Source organism: Buteo buteo, chromosome 12, assembly GCF_964188355.1.
Source record: "Buteo buteo chromosome 12, bButBut1.hap1.1, whole genome shotgun sequence".
NCBI lineage: Eukaryota > Metazoa > Chordata > Aves > Accipitriformes > Accipitridae > Buteo > Buteo buteo.
In genome coordinates this window covers 25,175,030-25,199,164 of record NC_134182.1, presented here as the reverse complement: position 1 = coordinate 25,199,164, position 24,135 = coordinate 25,175,030, and the positions used below count along the sequence as shown (strand labels likewise).

At 44.6% G+C, this 24,135-nt stretch overlaps 1 protein-coding gene across 3 annotated transcripts in view; it reads right to left on the bottom strand.

Moving 5' to 3' along the window:
* The window catches only part of VIT (vitrin), a 57,310-nt gene that overhangs the window by 10,468 nt on the left and 22,707 nt on the right, over positions 1-24,135 (bottom strand). Inside the window, exons 6-12 of one of the 3 annotated variants that reach the window (XM_075043086.1) lie at positions 21,844-21,921; positions 18,926-19,006; positions 16,957-17,163; positions 16,253-16,303; positions 12,080-12,118; positions 11,922-11,978; positions 5,055-5,102 (exon numbers count right to left, since the gene is read on the bottom strand). In XM_075043086.1, coding sequence (XP_074899187.1) covers positions 5,055-5,102; positions 11,922-11,978; positions 12,080-12,118; positions 16,253-16,303; positions 16,957-17,163; positions 18,926-19,006; positions 21,844-21,921 — 561 coding nt within the window. The remainder of the gene's footprint in view (positions 1-5,054; positions 5,103-11,921; positions 11,979-12,079; positions 12,119-16,252; positions 16,304-16,956; positions 17,164-18,925; positions 19,007-21,843; positions 21,922-24,135) is intronic. The other 2 variants (XM_075043087.1, XM_075043088.1) reach the window with 2 other exon arrangements.

Here is a 24,135-nt window from a genome sequence, read left to right as displayed (position 1 = left end):
CGACAGATTTAGCAAGTTGTTTTTCTGTCTGGAGAGGAAGGTACGGATGGAGACTTACCCCACCATGTTACAGCTGGGAAAACAATGCAAGCCACAGCCCCTCAGGTGCTCCTGGAGGACGGGGTTATTTTGGAAAGCACAAAAGAAACAGGGTAGATAGTGGCAGAGAGCTACAGGCAAGTCATGGGAAACAGTCTCACGGGTCGCTAGTGGATTTTAGCTGAGGCCCCAGCTGAGATATTTGGATGGTAGCAGCCTTGGGAACATGAGTTTATATCCTTGTGCGATGCACTGACTCACAGAGCATCATCAGGCTGGCGTCAGAAAGTTTGAAAATGCTGAACTTCGCTCATGACTTGAATGTCTGGTGAATCTCCTGCAGTACAGCATCTCCCTCCCAAGCAAGGGCAAAGAGCTATTTCTCTTCACTACAGCATGACAAGATTAAGGGGATTTAGCTGGGATAATCCTCAGAAGAGACAGCAATTATCAGACAAGCTCCAAACCAAACGCTCACCAAGGAAGGAGTTGGTCAAAGGAACAGCAGAATGGCTTAAATCTCCATCACCAAATAAATTGAAGAAAGACTACAGACTTCAGAGAGACAGTAAAAAGGTAACTTTGGAAAATGTGAGCTTAATATAGAAAAAAGATGAGAAATTACTAGGTGCTACAGAGTTTGTGTCTCCACAGCCACCAGCCACAAGCGAGCCAAGCATGAGAGCGTATGTAAAGAGAGCAGGTGGCAAAGGGGCATCAGCGAAGGTCACCACCTAAGTATGACCAGAGGTGTAACAGCTCTGAGCATATGCACTGCCTAAACTGGTTGCTGAAGATATTAATAACCAAGCTATAATAATGCAGAAAACAGCCAAGAAAATGGGTAGAAATACCAGCTCCAGCTCCCTCCATCACCACTCCCACGTCCATTCCAGTTATGTCTAATGATCCACCCCTCATAAGGGGCAAATACAACTACTTCGAGTCCTTCCACATGCATGCTGAAAACGGTGCGTAGTTTTGGGTCAGGGGCCAAGTTTGTATTAAGTCTGAGTATGCAGTGCCTAATGTAAAGCCAACCTGATGCCTGACCCCCTGCCAGGAGGCTATAGCACACTGCAGCATCTTCACGGGACAGAAAGGTTGCTTTGGGGGTCTCATTTTTAAATTCAGCTGCCAGTGAAGAAAGTTTCTACTGCAGGGAATAAAGAGACCTGCTAACGGCAGCACTGTGTGATTTCCCTCCGCTTTGCTCGTCCCCAGCCATCTGCTGTTGCCTGTTGCTAAAGCTAGGACACTAAGCTAGCTGGAGCACTGGGCTTGGCCTTGTACAGGAGCCCATGTGGTCACATAGGAATGAAACAGGTGAAGGGCACAAAGATTAACCCTGCTTTGTTTATGGCAAGAGCTAGTGATTACTTTGTGTGTTTTGTTTGAGAATTTCCCTGGCTATGGGCTATGACCAGCTGGGTTAGGACAGCCTCAGGTCTGGTGTTGCTTTTTGTCACTGCGCACACCGTGTCTGCAGCCCCTGTGCGCAGCTTCCCCGTGCTCCTACCTGAGCTTTGGAGGAGATGCTTTCTGGAAAGGGCACAGGGGCTCTCCACCCATCCCAACGCTGACTTTTGTGCCAGAAATGCCTCAGCCCCACGGTTAGTGGAGCCGGCCCTCTCCTGCCAGAGCAGGCTGGCCCCCTTCGAAGGTGGGCTGGCAAGCCAGACTTCCAGCGGGCTTCATCCCTCCTGGCTGGAGCTGTTGTCCAGCACGTTGCTGGCTTGTGCGTCTTGTCTTGCCCCTCCTCTGCACACCTGGGACAAGCTCGCAGGCAAGGAACAGGGGAGAGGGCTCCTGGTGGTGTGCGCTTGCCCACAGGAGGCCCATTGGGGTGGGAGAGACATCGGCAGGGGAGGCAGGGTGGTGGTGCTGGGGCAGCCCTGCAGGAGGGCAGGCACTGGCTCCTGACTGAGGAAAAGTGACTTTTTTGGAACAGGGTGGGAGGCAGAACGGCTCTGTCCAGTGGCATCTGCTGCAGCAAACATTTCTGACCTGTCTCGGGCATGAAAGTCTCACTGCCAGCGACCAAATCTGCCTTTGGCCTGAGGAAGGGCATGAGGCAAATCCTGTACAGGTGCAGGTGCTGCTCGCGAGGGATAAACCCTCTGCCATGTGAGGCGCAGTGGGGCGTGGGTGACTGAGGAGTATTTTAACTGAAAATACTTGATGGGAGAACACCCACTAGCTGCAGGCACAGCAAAGCACGAGTGTGACCTGGGGAGACACCAGCGGCATGAGATGCAAGCAGCAGCGGCGCAGGGAGGGTAAACAGGAGAGGGTTAGAGGAGGAGGGTGAATTTCGAGCTTAGGCTGGTGTGTGTCGGTGGCTGCTCCTTGGATAAATGCACAGGAGGGCGGTTCAGCAGCCAGGCAAAGTAAAGCAAAGGAGCGGGAGCTGCAGGAGAGCACTTTGAAGGAAGTGGCCACAGGGCCAAGTGTTTCTTGCAGGCTGAGGCTGGGCCGTGCACTCGCATCTGGCAACCCTGCCGCTCCACGAGCAGCCATGGCCTCCCAAACCCAGGAGAGGAAAACTCGCCAGTATGGTTTGGCAATGCCCCCTCTTTGCCCTTGTTTTGCCTGTGTGTAAATGCCTGCAGGCACAGTCCCACAGATGCTTTCAGGTGGTGCAAACCAGCCCCACTGCCCAAAAGCAGAGCCCTCCTTTTGCCAGGCACCCTCCTGCCTGCTCCTGCCCCACCACCAGCTCCTGTGCCTGCCTGGTGTCGGTGCAACACAGGGAGAGGGGGGAAAGAGCAGAGTTGAACTGGGGAGAAAGAAAAAGGTTAATGATGGGCTGGACCAGCTCCCTGATGCAGCTCACCCTCTGGCCACGCAGGTGCCTGGATAGAGGGTGGCTGGGAGGGAAGATGGCTTTTTTTGCTGGCAGCGCTGACTTATGGTGGGTTTATCTGATGCAGAAGCTATGGGCAACATGAGAGAGACAAAGGAAGCAATGGTTTGGACTGGTACATAAGCTCTCTTTGTCATCCACATGGATGAGAATGATTTTGTTTTTTTCTTTAAAACCTGATATAGTCGGCAGCTTGCCCTTCTGACTGTGTAGATTCCAGTACAGTCTTTAATTAGATGGGCACATAACAGTTCCTCAGTAATAGACCAAAGCCATGCTTCATCCTGCAGCCTGCGTACCACATACCTCACATGTGCCAGCTTGGTATCCCATATGTGCAGTTCTCCCCACTTGCCTTATTTGCAGAACAGAAAGTAGGTGGATTTAACACTGTTGTGAAATTAGATATTAACATGTGCCACTCATTTTAGCAACTAAATTGTATGGGGAAACTAATTCATAGTTATCTACCTCGTGCATTCATCTGCATCCAATAAAACCTGTATTCCTCACCCAGGCATACAGCTGACATTAGCTTTGTTGGTATGGAAAACCGAAGTGTAGGCGATGCAGCACTTTTCATTTTCACTTGCCAGTGCAATTACCAGTTCTTGAAGGTTCTGGGTCAGCTGGCTGATTTGTGCTTAGTGTAACAATAAGGTCACCCACCAAATAATCTTCCCCAACTAATTGGGGAGGTGGTCAGTCTCTATGGGCGTCCCTGTTCTGCCAGTCCAATTTAATGTTCTTATTGCCATGGGAATTTCAACTCTCTGCATGGGCAGTCTACTCCATGCTAATTAAGGTTCCCTTCATTGATTGTCACAGCTGTCCATGCTGATTAAACTTCCCATTCATTTACGTAAGACAGCAGTGACTACATCTATGCCAGAAACCATTCCTTTGAAGTGACAGTCTGAATTCATCAGACTTTATCACACGAGTCTACGCAGGCACTTCAGTTGCTGAGAAACTATTGATACAACATCCCTTCCCCCATGCCCAACCTCTCATTGCATTTAATGCAATCTGTCATTTTCTGCCTCAAAATACCCCTCTGCACCCCTGGCCCTAGTGCTGTAGCTTTCTCTCAGTAAGCACACTGATGGCTTAAGCTTCAGAGGATAGAAACGCTTCCTCTTTCTGGCTCAGATGGCTGCTGCTGGAGAAGGGAGACCTGTTTGTGTTTGGGACGCTGCAAATTTTGACTCAACAGCCACCGCTGCTGACACCGGATTTGCAAGCTAATGTGTATGGGCTATGCTGCTCGTCACAGCCAGTGCAAGGATTAGTCATGCCTCAGCTGTGAAGTAAGCTGAGTGTTCAAGGGAATGGTCTTTACAAGGGCCACCAGCACAGTCCTCTCGGGCAACAAAACTGGTGATGGAAAAGGCAACCTGTATTGGATGGTCCAGCCCCTCGTAAGAGAGAGAGTACCCTGTCACGAATTGGCCTGTAGTTTGTGTAGTCTGCTTTCAATATTCCTGAGGAAGGGGATCCCTTAAATATTGAACACATAGAATCTGCAGCTGGTAATTTCTTCTGATTAAGGGTTGTGCAAGTCTTAGTCTCATTGCTACTTGAGCCTGCTACAAATGTAGGGGTTTTTTTTTCCCTCACTCGCCAGTATTTATAAAAATGTTGTCATCTCCATATTGTAAGTTTTTAAGGCTAAAATGTCAGAAAATTCAATGATGCTCATTATTCTCTACACTCTGCTAAACCCACCTTTTCTTATCTGAATGTCTTTCCTAAGTACACTGATATCAGAATAATCTGTCGTCTTCTTCACTGATTGCAGCTCTAGACTGTGATCCCAACTGTGGCATTCCCAAAATACCTTCTTATTTACAAATGGATTTCAGTAGCTAGAACCCCTTTCCTGCAGTGTAGCTGCCAACTCTTTCCAGAGCTCATCTGTTCTGCTCTTGCTTTAGGCAGGAACTCGAGACTGATGCAAGCACAGAATAATTTTAAATACTAAGATGTAAACGACATACCTCGCTTATAATTTTAAATACTGTAATTATTCCTTAAAATGAGATTTTTATCAGCAGTGTCATGGGCCTGATGAATAGATTTAGCTTTTCCCATGTGCGATGGAAACCAGCTATTCCCAGACTAGTTACTGGATGCTTTAAATATTTACCTGTGTCAAAAAGACTCAATCCAGGTTTCCACGAGTCTGTTTCCATTGCTTTCACACATGAAAGAGAAGAAAAAATATCACTGAAAATAATGGAATTACTAGAGATTACAAAGTTCTGACTCAATTTAGAATGGTCAATTCATACAATGAATTATCATAAACAACTAGGAGCTAAGGAAATCAGTAAACCTGGAAACCTTTATGCATGCATTTCAAGCCATATTTAGAAGCCTCGTATCACTGCCTCCAGAACACTAATCTTTTTTATGATTTTAAATACACCTCTTTAGATCTGTTTTAGTCTTGTTCCTCTAAATTGCATTGATACTGAGGCAAGTATACTGACTTCAGTATATTTTTGCTGGGCTTAGGTTGTTTTCCATGGAAAATCTGCAAGTACCTCTCATCTACAGATTTCTCTATCCCCTCAGCCTATCCAAACACAAAGAAGTTGTCTGAATTTTGCTTGCAGCCTATCAGGCATGGAAAACTTCATCAAAACTTCTGCTTTCATAAATAAACCCTGAAGTGTCTTTGTTTTTGGAGCCTGCTGAAGAGCTTTCCCAAAAAGTGATGTTTTGCTCTGGGTTACAGCCAGATGAAAGCCCTTGCAGTTGACCAGGACAAGAACAGTACCAAGGAGCACTGGTGAGATCCTTGACCCCTCACAGTCCACCTCCAGGTTTGTTCAGGGTGGTTTACAAAGACATATATCTCAGGCCCATTGAATCCATACTGCCTCCCGTGTCTGAGATTCCCTACTCAGACTGGCAGCTGGTATGCTCTTGACTAGAGCCAGTGGGTGAACCACAATGTAAGTCTGGAAAAAGTCACGGGCTTGCCAGTATCCTCCAGCCTAGTGAGAGCACTGACCTTGCCCTTAGGTTGCCGTCCCAGCGAGGAGCTATCAGCTTCTCTTTGGGAGGGAGACTCGTTGCATGAGGCAGATGGCTGATTAAGATGTATCGTCTCCCTTAGAGTAGGAGGAACCCCATCAAGTTTCATTGCTAAGGTGATTTTTCCAGACCCCTTTCCCTCCTTATGCTGAGCACTGCTTAGACACCCTATGAAGAATCTGAAAACTGAGGAAAGCGAAGGGCTGAGAAGTCAGTCATGATACACACAGAAGTGTTGCTGTGATTTTGCTTAGGATGAGAAGTAGGGTGAAAGAAGGGCAGGCCGGGGTAATGGGGAAGGAAACAGAAGGAAAGACAGGAGGAATATTCCTAGTTTAGCATCCACCTGGGCAGGGTCATTTACAAGAATTTTGTACATCCCTCAGCAGAGTCATAAGGAAACAGCAGCAACTGGAGCTAGGGGTGCTGGTTGCAGAGCAGGAGGACCCTATGTGGTGGTGCTCATTTGTTACCAGAGTGGCCAACGTGTCTCCTGAATGCTGTTACTGAGAAGAACAACAGATTTCAGTGAAACCATGTGAGTAGATAATCTCGAAAGGTGTGCTTCACCCTCCCAGGGTGGAGAAGCGTCCAGTAACTATGAAACGAAAAGATTCATATGAAGCTACTGTTCAGCCAGACCAGCTGAAAAAAACCAGCCAAAGAGCAAATCATGAAGACAACCCCGCACTCCTTCAGTCTTCTGTACAAATACGCTGCTGTGCAAGTTGCATTGGAAAACGTGCTTAAAGCGGTAGGAAGTGCATGGCACGTGGAACCAGCCGAGGAGCTGCGCAAAGATCTGCCCATCTTTTCTCTTCTTCATAAGCAGGGATGTGAGCTGAAGGATGCAGAGCAATGGAATGTGCCCGTCCCATGTATCACAGTTTTGCTTCTGCTGCCAGCTCATTGCCAGGGACTCACCTCAGAGCACAAACTCCCCTAACTTCTCTGACTGGTTAAGCTCAAAAAAGACAGACAGATGCTGAAAAAGGAAAAGACTGCTTTTTGTCAGTAGGAGCAATGCTGAAGTTTTTCTAGATTCACTCTTCTAAAGAACTACTTCAACTCAAATGACCACAGGTGCTCTAGTCTGTCCAAATCCCTATGGGTGGGAGCTGTCTATTGTTTCTTCAAGCAGTCTTCTTATGGCTCACACCCTTTTAAAACTTTCTGTGGTGAGAAAGCCCCTGTGTTTTCCTTCTTAATGAAGAAAAGCACTAGATAAGTGCCAAGGATTTTGGGTAGCTGGCTGCAAATATGCAGAATACACACCTTTCTGAGTGACCCATAAATCCAGGCAAGAGCTTTATTTCTTGCATGTAGTTGTAGACATGTAATGAAGAAAGCTCTTAATGAAATGCATATCTGAAAAGGAAATTATTATTCTTGTAAGTAGCTAGGGCTTTTTTTTGTTCCACTTGATGATGCCCATAAAAATCAAGGGTTGATTTTTAAAATACCCCAAGACTGGTCTTTAAAAGAAAAAAAAAAAAGATACCACCACCACAACTCTTCAGTATAATTGTCTCAAAAAAAAAATCTGGGCTAAGCGAGTATGGGATTTCAAGAGAATTAATGTGCATTGTCAAGAGCTTGGAAGAGTTGGGACCTTCTGAAGCATGTGCAGTGAGATGCTGTGCAGGCAACCGGTGTGTTGGGGAGGGTGTTTTACCAGCACACCCTTTTACTAACCTGAGCCGATGAGAGGAACTTCCTCGACAGCCTGGCCAAACCCACAGAACTGATCACTGTTGTTTGCAGAGCAGCGTGCACATGCTTGGTAGGATCAAGAAAAACAACTCTCCTTTCCAAGAAAGCAAGAACTTGTTCAGGAATTTCCCTTTGATTGTTAGAAAAATTGGCTGTTTGGAAGCAACACATCCAAGCTACCAAAACCTGGGCTGAAAAAAAGATCAGGACTCATTGGGAATATGGCAGGTATGTGTTTGTGGGTTTTTTCTATCTTGTTCTGTGATAAAGAAAACAGAATCATTTATGATGGGAAATTTGTACTTTGTAATCACCTTGGGGGGACCTTAAGGTACTTTAAGCAATTAGGTGGGGTCAAACTCTGATTTAAACAAGACTCAGCACTATGTTCCCCTGCTTCTCTGGCAAAGATTCAACTAGCATGAGGATTAGCCAGCACATCCTTTGGTCCAGATGTTAGGGCTTTTCCCATTTCAGCCCTCCTAGGAAGTCAGGTCTGCCACCCTATGTGTGGTGTTACATAATTAGTGCATTGCCATGACCAGCATGTTTACAGGCAACATATTTGCTCTGCTGTTCAGTCCAGGAAAATATTGTCTCCCCTCTGAAGGTGGGCACTAGACTTTGAGAAGGACAAAGGGAGTCGGGGAGCACAAAAAATGTGAGATTAGAAAAAAAGAAATGGCTGTGACATCGATATGGCCAAAAAATACAAGAAAGACAAACACGGATGGAAACCAGAAAGAAGAGGAGACTGAAGCAAGGAAGAGAGGTAGAAAAGTGAGGGAACAGAGTAAATCTTAGGAGGAGAAGTGTACCCATTTTAAATATGCTGCACCTAGGTCAACTACAAATTGTCATTTTGATGAGGAGATTGCTGGGTAAACTTACTTGGCTGTTATTATCCAGAAAGTTCTACTGAATAATAACGTCCTCTAACCTCAGTGTCAACGACCACTTTGCTCTCTCTTGTTGCAGTACTCCTGTGCCTCCCAGCTCTCACCAAAGCCCACAGGGCCCTGGGAGCACCCTCATGTACCACAGCCTCTCCCTCCCCAAGGGGTTTGGTTACCTATGCTAGAGGTCAGCTCTGTCACAGCACAGCTCTATCGCCTTGGCCCAGGCTTGGGTGCAACAGTGGAGCTGTGAGCAAGGGCTGTGTGTGAGTGAGAAAGGGCTGTGGGAGGCATCCATGGGGGCTTCCACCTGCACTGCTCAGGGACAGCACATAAGTGCGCACCCTCGCCTCTGCTCCTTGTACCTGTGTCTAGTCTTGTACCTTTCTATCCTGATCCTGACCTTGCCTTGCTGGTCTGGGTCCTGCCTTACTTGGTCAGACCTGTCTCATCGCTGGGGACTTGCGTGGCAGCCTGGGCTGTCGGCTGGCCCTGGGTACCACCACCAGACCAGCTCTGCTCTTCTTGTTGGGGCTCTGTGGGTCTGCAGCCCTTGTTGGCGAGAAGCAGCCCTGCCTGCCTTGCTGCCACCCCAGCTCCCATCCCTCACCATGCTCTGGCTGTTCCCAGACAAAATCCATCTCTGAGAAACTTTGCTGTCCCGTCAAGGGAGAGTTAGTGTTTGTGCGTGCACTGAGCGCTCTGGACCCCTGGGAAGTTGTTGTTGGCCTTGCAGAGTGCCTGCTGATGGGGCTGCTTGCTGGTGAAGGATGGTAAATTGCACAGCCAGGGAGGAAGGAAAGTACAGATGATGTTTCTACCCTCAGTCAACCTCTATGCTGCAATCAGCCTGGAGGCTCCTGGGAACAGAAGATTAGATTTAGCTTGATCGCAGACCTGATAGGCTGCACAGAGCTATTTTTTTTGTTTCTCATTTTGACTAACAAATAAGGAAAATTGCAAACGCTGCAGTAGATGTTGTTTCCCACAGCCTGAAACAACAGCTCGCCAGGGACAGATCTGTCCTTTGCCTTTCTCATTCAGGAAGCTGCTAGTTGGTATTCAGTGCACGAGGCTTGCCCTGGTCCTCCTCCAGGACACATGAAAACGATCCGTAGTACTGCCTGAGGGCTAATTTGGGGTTGCTAAAACTATAAAAGAGAGCAGAAAATCTGCTGCTAGCAATCTTGCTCACCCAGGTGGGCTGGAGAGCTGGCAGCCCTCTGGAAGGTGGCAACAGGCTCTTGGTGCTGAATACCTGTGTGTCGTGGTTTAACCCCAGCCAGCAACTAAGCACCACGCAGCTGCTCACTCAATCCCCCCCCACCCAGTGGGATGGGGGAGAAAATCAGGAAAAGAAGTAAAACTCCTGGGTTGAGATAAGAACGGTTTAATAGAACAGAAAAGAAGAAACTTGTGTTTTCTGGAGCTACCGGGGTGACAGCATACCTCTTCCAAATATTTTACTAGCTCTTCTGGATCCTGCACTTGTTCAGGGGTGAATTTCCAAAACATTGGAGGTGCCCACTTTCCTAGGTACTTGCCCATGCTACCCCACACAAATAATTATCCATAATTATCATAATTATCCAGCCTTGGGGCACATCTCTGGGTGATCTTCTTAAATAGCTCTTTAACCTTAAACGAGAGCTGAACCACATTCAGAAGTATGCTAATTCCTAGCAGTAGGGCTAGGACCGTGCTAGTCCCAACATTCCAGGAGTATTCAAATTTTTCAGAATTCTCAAACACCATTGTAACTGGACTGAAGGAGAAGGGAGAGGGGAAGAAAGGTACTCCACCCACAGACTGGTTTTCCATGGAGGAAAGGTAAATGGTATAATTATTAATAGTTTCCCACAGATGGCTCCCACAGTATAAAGGTGACAATGCTAAATGCAAATACCGGATTAATCCCCCAGCCGATGACTTTATCATACCATAAACCAGAGTTATACCATACATCAAAGCGAAAACCTTAATCCACCTCCCACGGATGATAAGCAGTAGAAGAGGAACTACATACAACGAGCGAGGTGATACATAACAGAGCCTTAAAAACCAGAGCAACAACTCGAAAAATACATAAATCAACATAATGAACGCTTAAAACAAATTTGTTTTAACAAGCTCTCGTCAGGTTTGTCGTTATCTCAACCCTTCGTGCCCCACCTTGGGCGCCAAAAGGACTGTCGTGATTTAACCCCAGCCAGCAACTAAGCACCACGCAGCCGCTCACTCACTCCCCCCCCACCCAGTGGGATGGGGGAGAAAATCAGGAAAAGAAGTAAAACTCCTGGGTTGAGATAAGAACGGTTTAATAGAACAGAAATGAAGAAACTAATAATGATAATGATAACACTAATAAAATGACAGCAGTAGTAATAAAAGGATTGAAATGTACAAATGATGAGCAGGGCAATTGCTCACCACCCGCCGACCGACACCCAGCCAGTCCCCAAGTGGCGAATCCCTGCCCCCCCCTTCCCAGTTCCTAAGCTAGATGGGACGTCCCATGGTATGGAATACACCGTTGGCCAGTTTGGGTCAGGTGCCCTGGCTGGGCCTGAGAAGCTGAAAAATCCTTGACTATAGTCTAAACACTACTGAGCAACAACTGAAAACATCAGTGTGTTATCAACATTCTTCACATACTGAACACAAAACATAGCACTGTACCAGCTACTAGGAAGACAGTTAACTCTATCCCAGCTGAAACCAGGACACTGTGTGATCCGACAAAGAGGTGAGAGGTTAGACACCAGTGGGTGAGGAGAGAGAAGCACAATCGCAAGGGATGCAGTGGCCCTGAACTGTCTTTCTGCACATGTTTTCAAACCAAATGGAAAAGGAAGGTGGAAACAATGAATTAAAAAAAAAAAAAAAAAAAATTAAAAGCTGAAAGAGGTTGCAAAAGCAGAATAGTTTAAATGTTAGTAGGTGCTGCACAGTACAGCTATTCACTGGTGCACTGGAACAACTGGTAGTGGGTCCTGAGATGCTCATCATGCTCAGGGCCTGGAAACTGATAACACGTGTCTCCTCTCAGGGTCAGGCCTTCATCCCCCAAACTTACACAGACACAAAGTTCCCCTCTCATTTTGCAACAGCAAATATTATAAAAGACCTTTATAAATGGTTTTAGAATACTCTTTTAATTTTAAGTTTAATTATTTGTTTCATTATTTTTTCTAAATGTTTCACTATTGTCACACAGTAACCCATGTGATATCTGCTCTCACTGCATCCTGCTATGAAGGTGGTTAGGAATGAAAAGCAGTGCATTACTGCATGACTCAGTAGATGTGAGTGGTGGAACTAGCTATGGGGAGGACTTAGAGAAGGGATTGCAATGCCTTTACCTGTATTGGGTCGTAAAATATTCCTGTTACTTGCAGAGGTGGAAGTGCCCCTGAATGCTTTGAAAATATTGTATTAGTTAGTACATGGAACTTAAACACAAGGTTTTCTAGTATTCTCACAATACAAATCTACTAGTTATTACTAATTTAAGACATACCTGTATTCTGTCCTCTTCCTTGTGCAGCCTGAACCTGTCCTAAGTAGACATCAAAATGGAAAAGTGTGATTTATACCATGTTTTGTTCAGGACTATTGCTACCTGGCTTTTTCACTGAGTGTTATTTTATAGCTATCAGTGTTAATGGTTCATATATAGAGAGTTTTCATTCATATACTTTCTCAGATGTTAGCTATATATTTTGAGCCTGCTTAAAAAAGCATTGCCTTGCTCTGTCTCTCATATAGATTAGCCTAGTTAACGTTCCCTTCAGTTAAGAATATTTACTTTTACAGGTCTCTGGTCTGCATTTAAAAGATTTGTTGTCGCTGCTGTGATTTGCTTTCCCTTATAGCTTTCCTTCTCTCATTCACACCAGTTATCTATGTTTATTTCTATTTCAGTACCATCCAATTGTGCTGGTCGTGTGAGAAAGGTTAAGGAAAGCCCCAAACCCAAAATAACCCCCCAGACCAGATACTACCCTTTCTGCAGAGAGTGAGTGGATACAAGCAAGCAGGCAGACTGTAAATAATGAGGCAATGACAGAAATAACACGGGAGAATTCATGTGTCTGAAATGTCTTCACCACTGTGTACACAAAAGGCTTTTTTTAAGGTGATTGGGTTATTAAACTTCCATTGTTAAAAAATACTAATGGCTCAAAGCATTTGCAGATAAAAACCATGTCTTTAATCATGCTTTTAATTTCATTAATTATTCTTAAGAAGCTTGTTAACAAACTTATCCTTTAACAAGCCTTTATTCATTAGTTTTCCCAGAAAGATTAATTCCAAAGCCTGGTGAAATCAGTGGGAATGTTCTAGCTGACTCCTATGAACACTGGACAGGGGCTCGTTCTTCCTTCAAATCTGAGATGCCAGTGAGCCTGTGGCACATGAATGTGTGTTCATTAAAGCAGAGTTCTGTGCAAGCTGGAGGCTGAGGCAAGACTAGGAGAAGTCTGTAACAAACTGCAGATGGACAGTCACCAGGAGAATCCCAAGAACTGGGTCAGAAATGAGAGCAGTGGAGTAGAGAAACCGTGGCTGGGAGCAAGTCCTGTAGTGAGCAGGGAGGTGTGGAGGCAGTAAAGGATGCGGACAGCAGAGAGGAATGCAATTTGGAGTGGACCTTGCAAATGATGGCAACTGATTTGAGAAGGCCAGCAGCTACTCTGTGCACAAAACATGCCTGGCCTTCTGCAACTTGGTCAGCGCCTTTGATGGGCTAAGTAGTCAGGGTTAACTTGAGGGGAAAGGCAGCATCCAAAAATAAATGCCAGCTGTTCTCCCTAGTGCCAGGATGGAGCCCTTACCCAGTGCATCCTGAAGGTATGAGCCCTGGTGGTCTGGTGCTGCTGGAGAAGAGCTTTTAATGCTTTCTCTAGCAATTGCACTACTGTTGTTTCCTCATTCTTTTTTTCTTTTTTCTCTTTACTACTATAGTAAGTTGCAGCTGGGGATGAAAGCAGTGTAGTGTCCAGTGGTAGGCAGCGCCCAGGCTAGAGTCCCTGTCTGAAAAGAGGTGCAACCATTGAACCGAGCTGGGCACAGAGAGCAGGGCAGCGCCTTGCCTGAGGATGCCCAGGCACTCGCTGCCTGATGCTTGGTTGCAGCTCAGTGCCTCAGTATGGCACCAAGGATCGTGACATGGTTTATGACTGCAGTGTTCACAGAAGCACTGGATTTATTCCCAGTCCTCACCTAGGGTCCAAGCAGCTGTGCAAGAAAGGATTGCTTGAAGAGCTGGGATGGGAGAGGGCAAGTGAGTTCACGCCCTTGGGAGTGTGCTTAGTTAACTGCTGTTGGAAAGAGGCAGAAGCTGTCATTGTATCAGAGCATGGCTGAACTTAAAGTTGTGCCCAGAGCTGCAGAGAGTTTGCATCCACTTTCAGAGCCTGCTGCCATTGCTGCTTCCCCTTCAGGGTCATCCTTTACCACATACTGCGCTGGTGAAGTGCTGCACTTGCTAGTAGGGCAGATAGGAGTAAGCTGCAAATGTCACGTTAGTCACATCGGTGGTTTTTCCTTTAGCAGTTTTGCCACATCAAGTCTTTAAAGCAGGGGTCCTGTGATGTTGCAGAGTCTCAGATACTTTTCCTGTTTCTGTATCTTTGACAAACAGAAGATAAAGGGGAAAGAACAGCAAGAGCTAGGACAGAGGAGTTTTGCCTCTGCTTTAATGCTCTAATCTGCAAGTGCTACTTTTCTGCTTCTGTGAACTTTTGCCAGTACCAGTGGCTGGAAATGGAAACACCGGAGCTAACAGCAGCCTCAGGCGTGCTCATTCTGACTGTGCTCTATTTCAAGGCTATTTACTTTTGAGGTGTCTTTTGCAGGCAGACTACCAGTGCCCTGTGAGAGGTAGGTCTGTGAGTCCCTGTGAGCCAAGATGGACAGGAGAACATTTGATTCTGTCCAGTCAAGCTAATCTCTGGTTAAGGCTAATGACGTCATCAGAAACTCTGGCGTGAATAATAGGAGTAAGTCCTAAAGGCTCCTCAGACAGAGAAAACTCATAAACTGCTTTGTGTATGGTCATCGCTTCAAAACTCTATTTATACTTTCTGTATTTTTTTTTTTTAGCCAGTTCTCTTTTAGAATCAAGAAGAGATGAGGAGAATCCAGGAAGCCAAATACTGAGTACAGACATGCTGGACGTGGTCCTAGAAATGAAGTCTGTGAAATCAGAAGTAGGTCTCCACCACTCCTCCAGCTCACAATAACCTATCCCTAATTCTGATCATTTTAATCTTTTGGGAGTTAATTTATGTTTAGAACTTCAGTAAAGAAAATTGTGAAGAAAGATGGATCCAAATTGCAATGAAGTGACCATTGAAAGACTTGAAAAAGTGAGTGCTTTTTTATTTTTGGTTTTTTTTTTCATTTTTTGACTAAAGGTTTGGCTTTATTAAAGACAAATACAACCTTCCCACTGATTTCAGTGTTGCCAGAACTTTACCCTCAACATGCATCTCTGACTGGGGAATCTCAAACAGGGTTTCCTAATTGCTAGTAAAGACAGTAGTGGCCTCTTCTGTGCTCAGCCTGCGGGAATAGGAAATAGAAAAGAAAGCGACAAGCAGGACCAGGTTTACAGGCACATTAGGTACTGAATCATGCAGATTCCCACTGAATTTAAACTCCTTTGAATTGTGTTGACACTTCTGTAAATCCTGCCATACACATACCTGCACATTTGACTCAGTAAGATTAACCCCTCCAGCCCCTGCCCTTATTCTGGGCTCGCAGCTATATTTGACTTAACAATGCTTTCCCTCAAGACCTGAATTGCCTGAAAGATACCTGCCCTGCCATGTGCTTGGCTCTGAATTACTTGGCAGCAGGGAGGGCTGCAGTTATGTATATGAGAGCAAAGCCGAGCGCAAGGCAGTGCAGTTATGTATATGAGAGCAAAGCCAAGCGCAAGGCAGTCAGAAATAGCAACAGAGCATAAAACCTAATGATGGCCCAGCTCCCTTTTCACTCAAAAGCAATCATATCCCCATGCTCAGAAACTTGAAAACAGTTGAAAATATTCTTTTTTACTTGACCGCACAGCTGAGCAATTACACATTGTACAGGAAAACACCTCTAAATACTTGCATTGCAGGCTGTGGGCTGGAATGGGAGCAGGCTTCTGGATTGAGATGCAGAGCTCTGAGCAGCCACCGCTCTGTTGTCAATAACACGAGTGGCATGCCAGGAATAACATCACATTTATGCCAGGCTCAGAACCACAGCCTGAGGTTTTTGAAAGAGCATTGGTTTAACATAACTCGGCATTTCAGAGCTCTCAGCCCTAAGTTTAGATGGCTATGCAGCCTTCTGCATCACGTATCTTACAACTAAATCAAGTCTCCCTTCGAGAGAGTAAGACAGAAGGAAGCAACAGGAAATCATGATTTAAACAGCACAAGCTTTGTCTCAAGTGTTGCAAACCCCAGCATTTGTTAAGGCTGAAATGCATAGATATTCACTAGAAAGGCTTCCCCAGAGCTGTGGGTGATCAGCATCTCTGACATTCAGGCCAAGCATCTGTTTTTCATTTTAAATCCAGATGTGGATTCAGTCATTGAGTTTGCTGAGGCTTGAAAGGTTATTGAATCATTGCTGCCTTAAAATACACTCTACTGCATGCCTTGTGGCATACTTACTTCACCATACTTACTTGATGCTGCAGCTACCACAGATGAGTATGCTGGGTGGACACTGCTAGAACCTAAAAATAAGAGATTTTAATTTTCAGCTACTGAACCAAAAACCCCAATGTTAATGAGTAAGAATAAATGGAGAAGGAAAGATTAAAGAAAACTAGGTGTGCAAAAGTCATATGAGATGTCTTTCATAGTGTTTTAATCTTTAAAATCCAAAAGCTGTTACAAAAAAATATACAACTTTCATTTATTGAAAGTTATCACAAAATTAATTCTAAATCAGTCTTGACCTATTTGTTGAACTCTCAGTCCAGACATGTGAATCAAAGAACTATTTGTTGACTCCTATTCCTGAAAATCATGACAGCATTTGGGGATGGAGAGCTTACTCCCACATGAATTAGTTTATATGCCAGGATATTATATGTAAAGATAAAGACTAGCCATAATTTTACTGCAGATGAACTCTCATCTCAGAGAATCTACATGTTTGTGTTTAGGTGAGACACACTAATTTTGTATGTATCTCAAAGGCACAACTCTAACTTCAATTTATCTGCCGGAATTAATTTTTTTATCCACTCCTAATATTTCTACACTGAATTACTGAATTAATGGTCCACTAAATCATGGTATATTCAGCTGCATGTCTTCTTCCTTAAGTTTTAGGAAAGCTGTAGGTCAGGAGGAAAGCAATGCAAACATCCATGCTACTGACCTATGTCTCTGACCCTATGCAGTCCAGGTCTAGTCTTGGCTGCAGCTGCAACTGTTGTGGTTCTGATTGTCGCAGGTGTTGTGGTTGGCTTTGGTGTTGTGGTGGAAGGATCTGTTGTCGTGGTCGTTGGTGTTGGGGTTCTGGTGGCCATTTGTGTAGCTGGTGTCAGCACTGGAGATGTCTGATACTCTTTGCGGACTGCGTCCCCTGTAGGAACAGTGACACGATCACTGCAGCTGGATGTGTGACATGCATGGAAGCATCATTAATAGTGCTTACTGTTTAAGGCAACCAGACACTGATGTTGTCCTCAGGATGGTACAAGCATCCTCATCTGTGGAGCCATTAGTGCCTTCATTGCTGTAGGGGTGTGTCGCACAGGTGCCTGTGTGACACAGTATTATACCGCTCTCTGGAGGGTGCTGACAACAGCCTGTTGCAGCCTTAGTGTTTCCCCTATACTTTTCTGCTTTGGCCAGGAACACCTAACAACCTCACAGACGTCTCAGACCTATGAAATGGTTCAACCAGTCAGTTGCAGTTTCTGTTTTGCCATCATCTTTTCTCAGTGTAATTAAACAGCTAGAAAGTCCATATAAATGGAAATCAACTGACATCTGGTAATAAAAGATGGCCATTCTGAGTCACAGACCACAATAAAATATGCATTGCCCATCACAGCACTGAAATGCTTTTGGCAGAAAGACAACTTCTAGGTAACGGTGATTCGGGGAGCGGGTCAGAGCCAGAACAGGGAGTGTTAGGGCTTTGGCTGAGGGGAGCGGGGGAGAGCGGCACCTGGGAGGTGCTGATGATTTCATCTAACTTTGACTCATCTCACAGTTGCTACTGCTTTTAAAATGCATCATCTGTTGTGAGAACAGAGACAATTCTAGTTGCAAAATTTGCATCCTAAATATCCTTATATGAAATTGTTAACTTGCTTACAGTTCTTTCAAGTCATTGTCTCAAAAAAGATCCTTCATTGTTATCTTCTCCATCCACCTACAAAAAACTGCCCTAAAATATATTCCATGTTCACCTCAGTCTTGTTCCTTTCCTCCTGCCCATAGCCCTGGGGATGGCTTGACACACTGTGTATACTGAAAGGGAATGGTGTGCAGTCTATTCATTGCTGCACAGCACAAGCTTGTATTTTATTGCTGGATGTTCTCCTTTTGGAAAGCATCGTCATGAAACTGTCTGGTGGATTAATTACCACCTAATGCTAGCCAGTGAAAAACTCAGATCTCAGACAGTTTTAATGGGATAATGCTGAAAGAGACCTCAGAAGAAAAGCAAAACAACTCAGCTGAAAAAATCAGTGTGAATGGCTCTCTGGGCTGAACAGTGCCCTGCTCCACGCTGCTGCACTAGAAGAAAGAAGACAGAGGGCACAGTGAGTGTTCTGCGATATGGTGCTGCTGGAGCAGGGAGCAGGCACATCAGCCAGCTTTATACACCAGGCAGCAAGGAACAAGGAGGCTGGGAGCTAACAGTATTAGCAGAAAACCCAAGGAAGCAGCGTAGTAAGAACAGAGAAAAGATGTTGCCTTGGTACATGTTGGCTGGGTTTCTGGTGGAGCCTTTAACACAAGAGGAGGGCTCTTGAGGGCTAGCCGTTCCCAGTGCTCCTACAGGCAGAGTGCCCATCTCCCTCACAGTATCTTCAAAGGGTTTGCAGGGCATGTGCTCTGCACAGGAGATTGCTGAGAGCCTTAATGCAGGGTTTTGAAGTTCATGACATCTGAACTCACCCAAAGCACAGGCAGAAATTAAACTGAGAGTGTGCCCTCTCTTCTCTGAATCGGCACATGCTCTTCAAGCACCGTTGCAGGTGCTCATGTAATGGGGTGGGTTTGGTGGGAAAGAGGCAGTAGAGAGGAGGTTGGATGGGGAGGTAAAGCTGTTTAGGCAGTTTAGACTGGGATGGATACTGTAAAAGGGCACTGAGATCCCCAACCCATACCTTGTTCCGATGCTTTTTCTGATGCGTTAGTGGTATCTGCACTCTTTGTAGCTTTTAGGTCTTGCTCTAGCTTTTTAGGCTCTGAAGCAAAATTAAGCACATTAGGAAAGGCAGCTCTGAAAGAAAATAATTTAACTCTCCTATTTAGAGATTATCAGTCTCCAAAGGAAGGCATTCCATCACCTGGCATTAGGTAGTCAGTCAGTCTAACCAGAGATTTCTCACCAAGCAAGAAAAAGTGATGGCTGGGTGGCTCTAGAGAGTATTAACCCCATATTTTTGGTGCCAAATTTAGGCATTTTTACTGCCCAAAAGCTCCTGCCAATGTCAATAGAATTTCTGAATTGAGCAATATATATGGGCTTTTACCACTAATAAACCAATACTCATAAGATTAATGCATCAAGTTGTTGATTTTTCCTCTGAGTAACAGTGTGTCCTGAGAATCAGGATCACGGTGTGTGTAGGGTGTTTGGGGAATACCAGCTAACATACAATATTTCAGTCACTAATTCACATTCAGATGTAGTTCTTTCTTGCCTGACATTATCAGATCATCATGGGGCCAAATTCTCAATGCCATGGACTGCCTTAGAAGGAAAAGGGAGATTTTTTTCATCCTTTTTGTCTTCTAAGACCCAGAGTCATCAAAGTATTTGGAACATTTATTGCAGTTCATTTACTGCTACCCTGCAAAAGGATCTGCCTGTGCTTTTATGTCTGACTGAGTAGTGGAGGATTTTGATCTTCCATTTTTTTCTCTTTTCTAGTTGATTTTGGCAGCATTGACCTATTTGAGAAATTACTCCAGGGTTGATGGTTTCCTAAAAATTTGTATTATTTTTTAAAACATCTTTTGTTTGGTTTTACCAGCTGTGAATAGCTACAGTTTTGGGAAGGTTTTTCTTACTCTGCCCAGCGTTTGGGATGCACTGTAAACACCAGCAGCATTTAAAGAAATGTCAGGCACTATGAATCTCCAGCATCCCTGGGATGAGGACCAAAACTGCATCTCCAACAGCTGATCAGGTGTGAAGCAGGATTTTTCACTAATCTGGCAGCAAGTGAGTGTAATCCTCAAAGGACTGCCTTTACGTCCAACGGATAGTGGGTTTAAGTTTCCAAGTGAACAATGTGGTCTCTATAATTTAAATGAGAAGAAAAAGGTAGTTTTTTTAAATTAAAAAGAGAAGTAGGGAATCCTCTATCACAAGATGGCCCCAGCACCATATTACAGAGATTTTTGTCTTAAGAACAAGCTGTTTCTAACAGAGTACAGCTGAGATGGCTGGGCTGAGGTGGCAGGGCTGAGGAGGGCTGATGAGGCCAAGCTGGGCTGAGGGAAGGTGGATTGTGACTGTCAGATCTCTTTGCTACCTGTGGGACAGGGCTGGGCAAAGCAAAGCAGTGGCATCCTAAAGTACTGGGTTTCATGTAACAGTTATTACTTGCTCCTTTGATCATCCCGGGTTTTCTCCGTGTGAATGCAACAGTCTTTGTTGCTAGGATCCTAACATTTTCATTCATACTGTTTGATTCAAGAACAAAGTGAAGGAAGCCGCTTGCGTCTTTGTTTTGCTGCAGGAACAAGCTCCTGGTATTTTGTTTGCGTGACTGAGATGTGACCTGATGATGCTCCCCATTTCTACACTGATTTTCACATAATGTGGGTTTTAGCACTGGTGGAAGAAATCATTGCTTGCTACCTGCTGAGCTCTACCCTCGCTGCGATTGTCCCTGGTCTGGTGTGAGATGTTTGGGCTGATACTTCAAGTGTGGGTACATTTGGGAATGATGAGATGTAGTTTTAGTAAACGTTTCTTAGAAAAAGCCAAGATATCTAAGGTATTGCCTCCCTTCTAGCAGTGCATAATATTTAGTCAGTAATTTCTGCATACCTGTTCAAGATATATATAAATCTGTACCTATTTGATTGTAAATGCAAAGGTATGGGAAACTAAAGGCATGGCTCTGAGTGATGCATTTTCAGTCTGAACAGCTACAGCTTTCAGATTTAAATTTGCCTTTGTGCAAATAAAAGCCTAAAGATGAGGAAAGAGCTCTGCACTTTGCTTCCAAGGACCAAACAATAATGTACAGGAGAAGAGCAGGACTCCAGGTAACTTCTGTGTGGCCTTGGATGGATGCACCCACTGACAGGCATTTTAGTTCAAAGAAGATGCAGCACATTTTGTTATACCACAGCTCACAGTGGATAAGCTCAGGAAGGCTTAGGCTCAGCAGTCAGCAAAAGAGACACGTTAAGGAAGTGTGTAGTAGTATGAGCCATTAATTTTGTTTTAGTTCACACCCCCAAGAAAGAGTCTGAACATTACACAGTTGTTACAGGGGGCATAAACAAGTGTCATTTCAGTGACAGACTTGAATATCAACTACCACCTGGTGTGAGACTTGATCAAAGATCTCTGAACACAACTAAATTATGTAAACTGAGTTGAGTCTTACAGGGTAGTTCCTTATTGTATCATCCTTAGATAAAGCTGCTGTGCATTGCCATCTGTGTCATTAGTATTATATTACTGTTTATTATTATACTCTCAACACTGAATATCCCAAAAGATAACATGAATAACAATAGGAGAATGTCAACATCTATAACCTCAAATACTTTCATATAATCAATCAGTACGACATCATGCTCACTAACAGATTTAAAGCAAGGGGGAAACTACTTAGAAACAGAAGTCTGTGAAACATGGTACAACCAAAAAATAGAAATTGTCTGGGATAATTTCCATATGCTTAACATAAAAAAATACCATGAGGGATTTGGATGAGATACTAAGGGATGCATGAACTTCTGACTCTGAATAATTATATCTTTGTATTACACAACTAAGAAGCCACAACAGATAGTTGTGAATGGATGTAAGGGAAAGTCAATCACAATTACTTGCCTGATTTAACAGCTGTGCTTTTTGAAGAAGAATATTCAAGAGTTGATGGATATGTCACACCTTTTCTTGGCTTGCCCTCTAAAAAAAAAAAAATAAAAAATCAACAAAAAACCCCCATCAGAAAACATCACAAAATATTCTAAATTTTCTTGCAATAAAATTCTCATCTAACATATGTGTTGAGAATCAGGCCCCACTTCTTTACTGCCCAACTCATTTTCTTAAAGATTTCTTTCATCTGATGGCAGAAATCTCAAAACCGTACCACTAAAAATACCAATGCCTAAATCCAGCATCATAAAAAAAGAAAAAAAAAAAGTTGGAAAGCATGAAAACACAGTCCTGGGAAGGATTTGAAGAGGTCAGTTAGTTCATTCCTTTGCTCTCAGATGGTGTTAAGCATAAGGGGACTGTTCCTGAAGGATATCTGTATAACCTGTACTTAAACCCACAGCTTCCCTAGGCAGCCTTTTCCAGTGCCTGACTATGCAGTTGACTTAGAAATCGTGTTTGATGTGGGATTCATTTTGTCATGCACACAGCATTCTTCTCTGACCTCACTTTTCAAGATGCCATTTCCGGCAACAGTCTTTTTCAGTAATAACACTGAGAGAAGGCTGTGCTTGTGTGGGGGAACATATGGTACCTATATTTAGATCTAAAATGAGGGTCCTGTCTTAAAACAATGAGGTACATTTCCCAGTTAAGCTTTAAACCACAAGTCTTTTTAGTGCAGCAGCAGATGCCATCTCTATTGGTACATGTGGCCATGCAATTCCAACTCTTGGGGCAGTTTTTATATTCCCATGTATCACTGAATGGAAGGTGTTGCAGAGAAGCCCAGTATAGGAAAGACTGCTCTGGCCTGTAGGAGTTAGTGGATGTAGGACTTCCAGACCCTGGTGATTGTTTCTACAAGATGCTGTACTGTGTCATGCACCTGGACCACCTCAGGTGAGACCTACCTCTACCTCCTGCAAAACCTGAGTCTTGATGGTGCTGCTAGGTTTGCTTTCCTTTATTCCCTCAGTGGATTCTTTAAGAAGGTCTATGTGGCACTGTGAGCATGTCAGTTGTCATCCTGGGTGACTAATCCAGAGACCAACAGCACTGAACAGAATTAGCTGCTACAGACTGAGCCACTCCTGGGAACTGAAGGCTGTTTCCCCCATGATGGCCCACAAAGAAGGGTATATGCAAGAGGAACTGGTCCTCTATGTGCAGGGATGGCCATGGAGCTGGAGAGGCACTGTCCTTTGTCCGTTTTCATGTCTATGTCTCCTTTGTTTTACTCCTCTCTGAAATTTCAGATGTCATTAAAAAGACCTAGATGAAGAAGTTAGTTTGAGTTACTAATGAGGCAGTGAATGATGTAAGGAGCTATTCCATTTCTCATTTACAGTTGTATAAACTGAGAGTAGCTCCACTAAAGTCAACACAGATCTGCCAAAGACCAGAGCTGGCAAGTTAGCATGCAAGGACAAGCTGGAAAGGGCTTCCTTCTTGCCCTTGGGTCTCTCACAGAAGCTGGCCTAAGTGAAGGGCAGCAGGTCTTCATATCTACTTCCCCCTAAGCTAAAATTGGGATCAGGAGCCAAGCAGGACTAGGGAGCTCTTCTGCCAATTTAGTAGAAAGATGGAAGGCTTATAGGATTGCAGATGATTTCTAGATGCATTTCTTTATCCCCAACAGAGGCAAAGTTATCAGGTATGAGTGGTTGGTACATGGACGCAATAATAGCATAATACTCTGATCTTAATTTAGAATATTTCTGTGCTAATCTGATTTCTAATGCAAACCTGAAGCCCACTGCTGCGCAAATAAACTGGCTAGCATGGGGAGGCTGGCTGCTCCTGGAGTCTGGGGTTTTTGATCAACAGCAACTTGCATCCCATATGTGACCAAGAGGTAGGTCTGAGGCCAAACCTGAATGTGGCCCTGCTCTCTGGAGCAATGGTAACATGTCTTTTTCACTGTCTGGAAAAAGTTACATCTAGGTTGGAGTTTGCTTAATGTACTTAAAAATGGGGTTACATGTGGGCAGAAAACCTCAACTTCTGGCCATTGAAGTACAAGCTATGGGGTGGTGGCTCCTCACCCTAGCAAACCCAGAGGTTTAGGACTCTATTTTCTTAACCCATTAGCTGCAAAATTCCCACTAAACTGAATGGAGTCATTCAAGTGAGTGCCAAGGCATTTCAGTGCTTGAAAGTGAATACCAGTGCATTTGCATACCTCCTGGTGTGCTGGCTGCTTTAATCCCAGAGGACAGACCTCCTTCCCCACTGCCC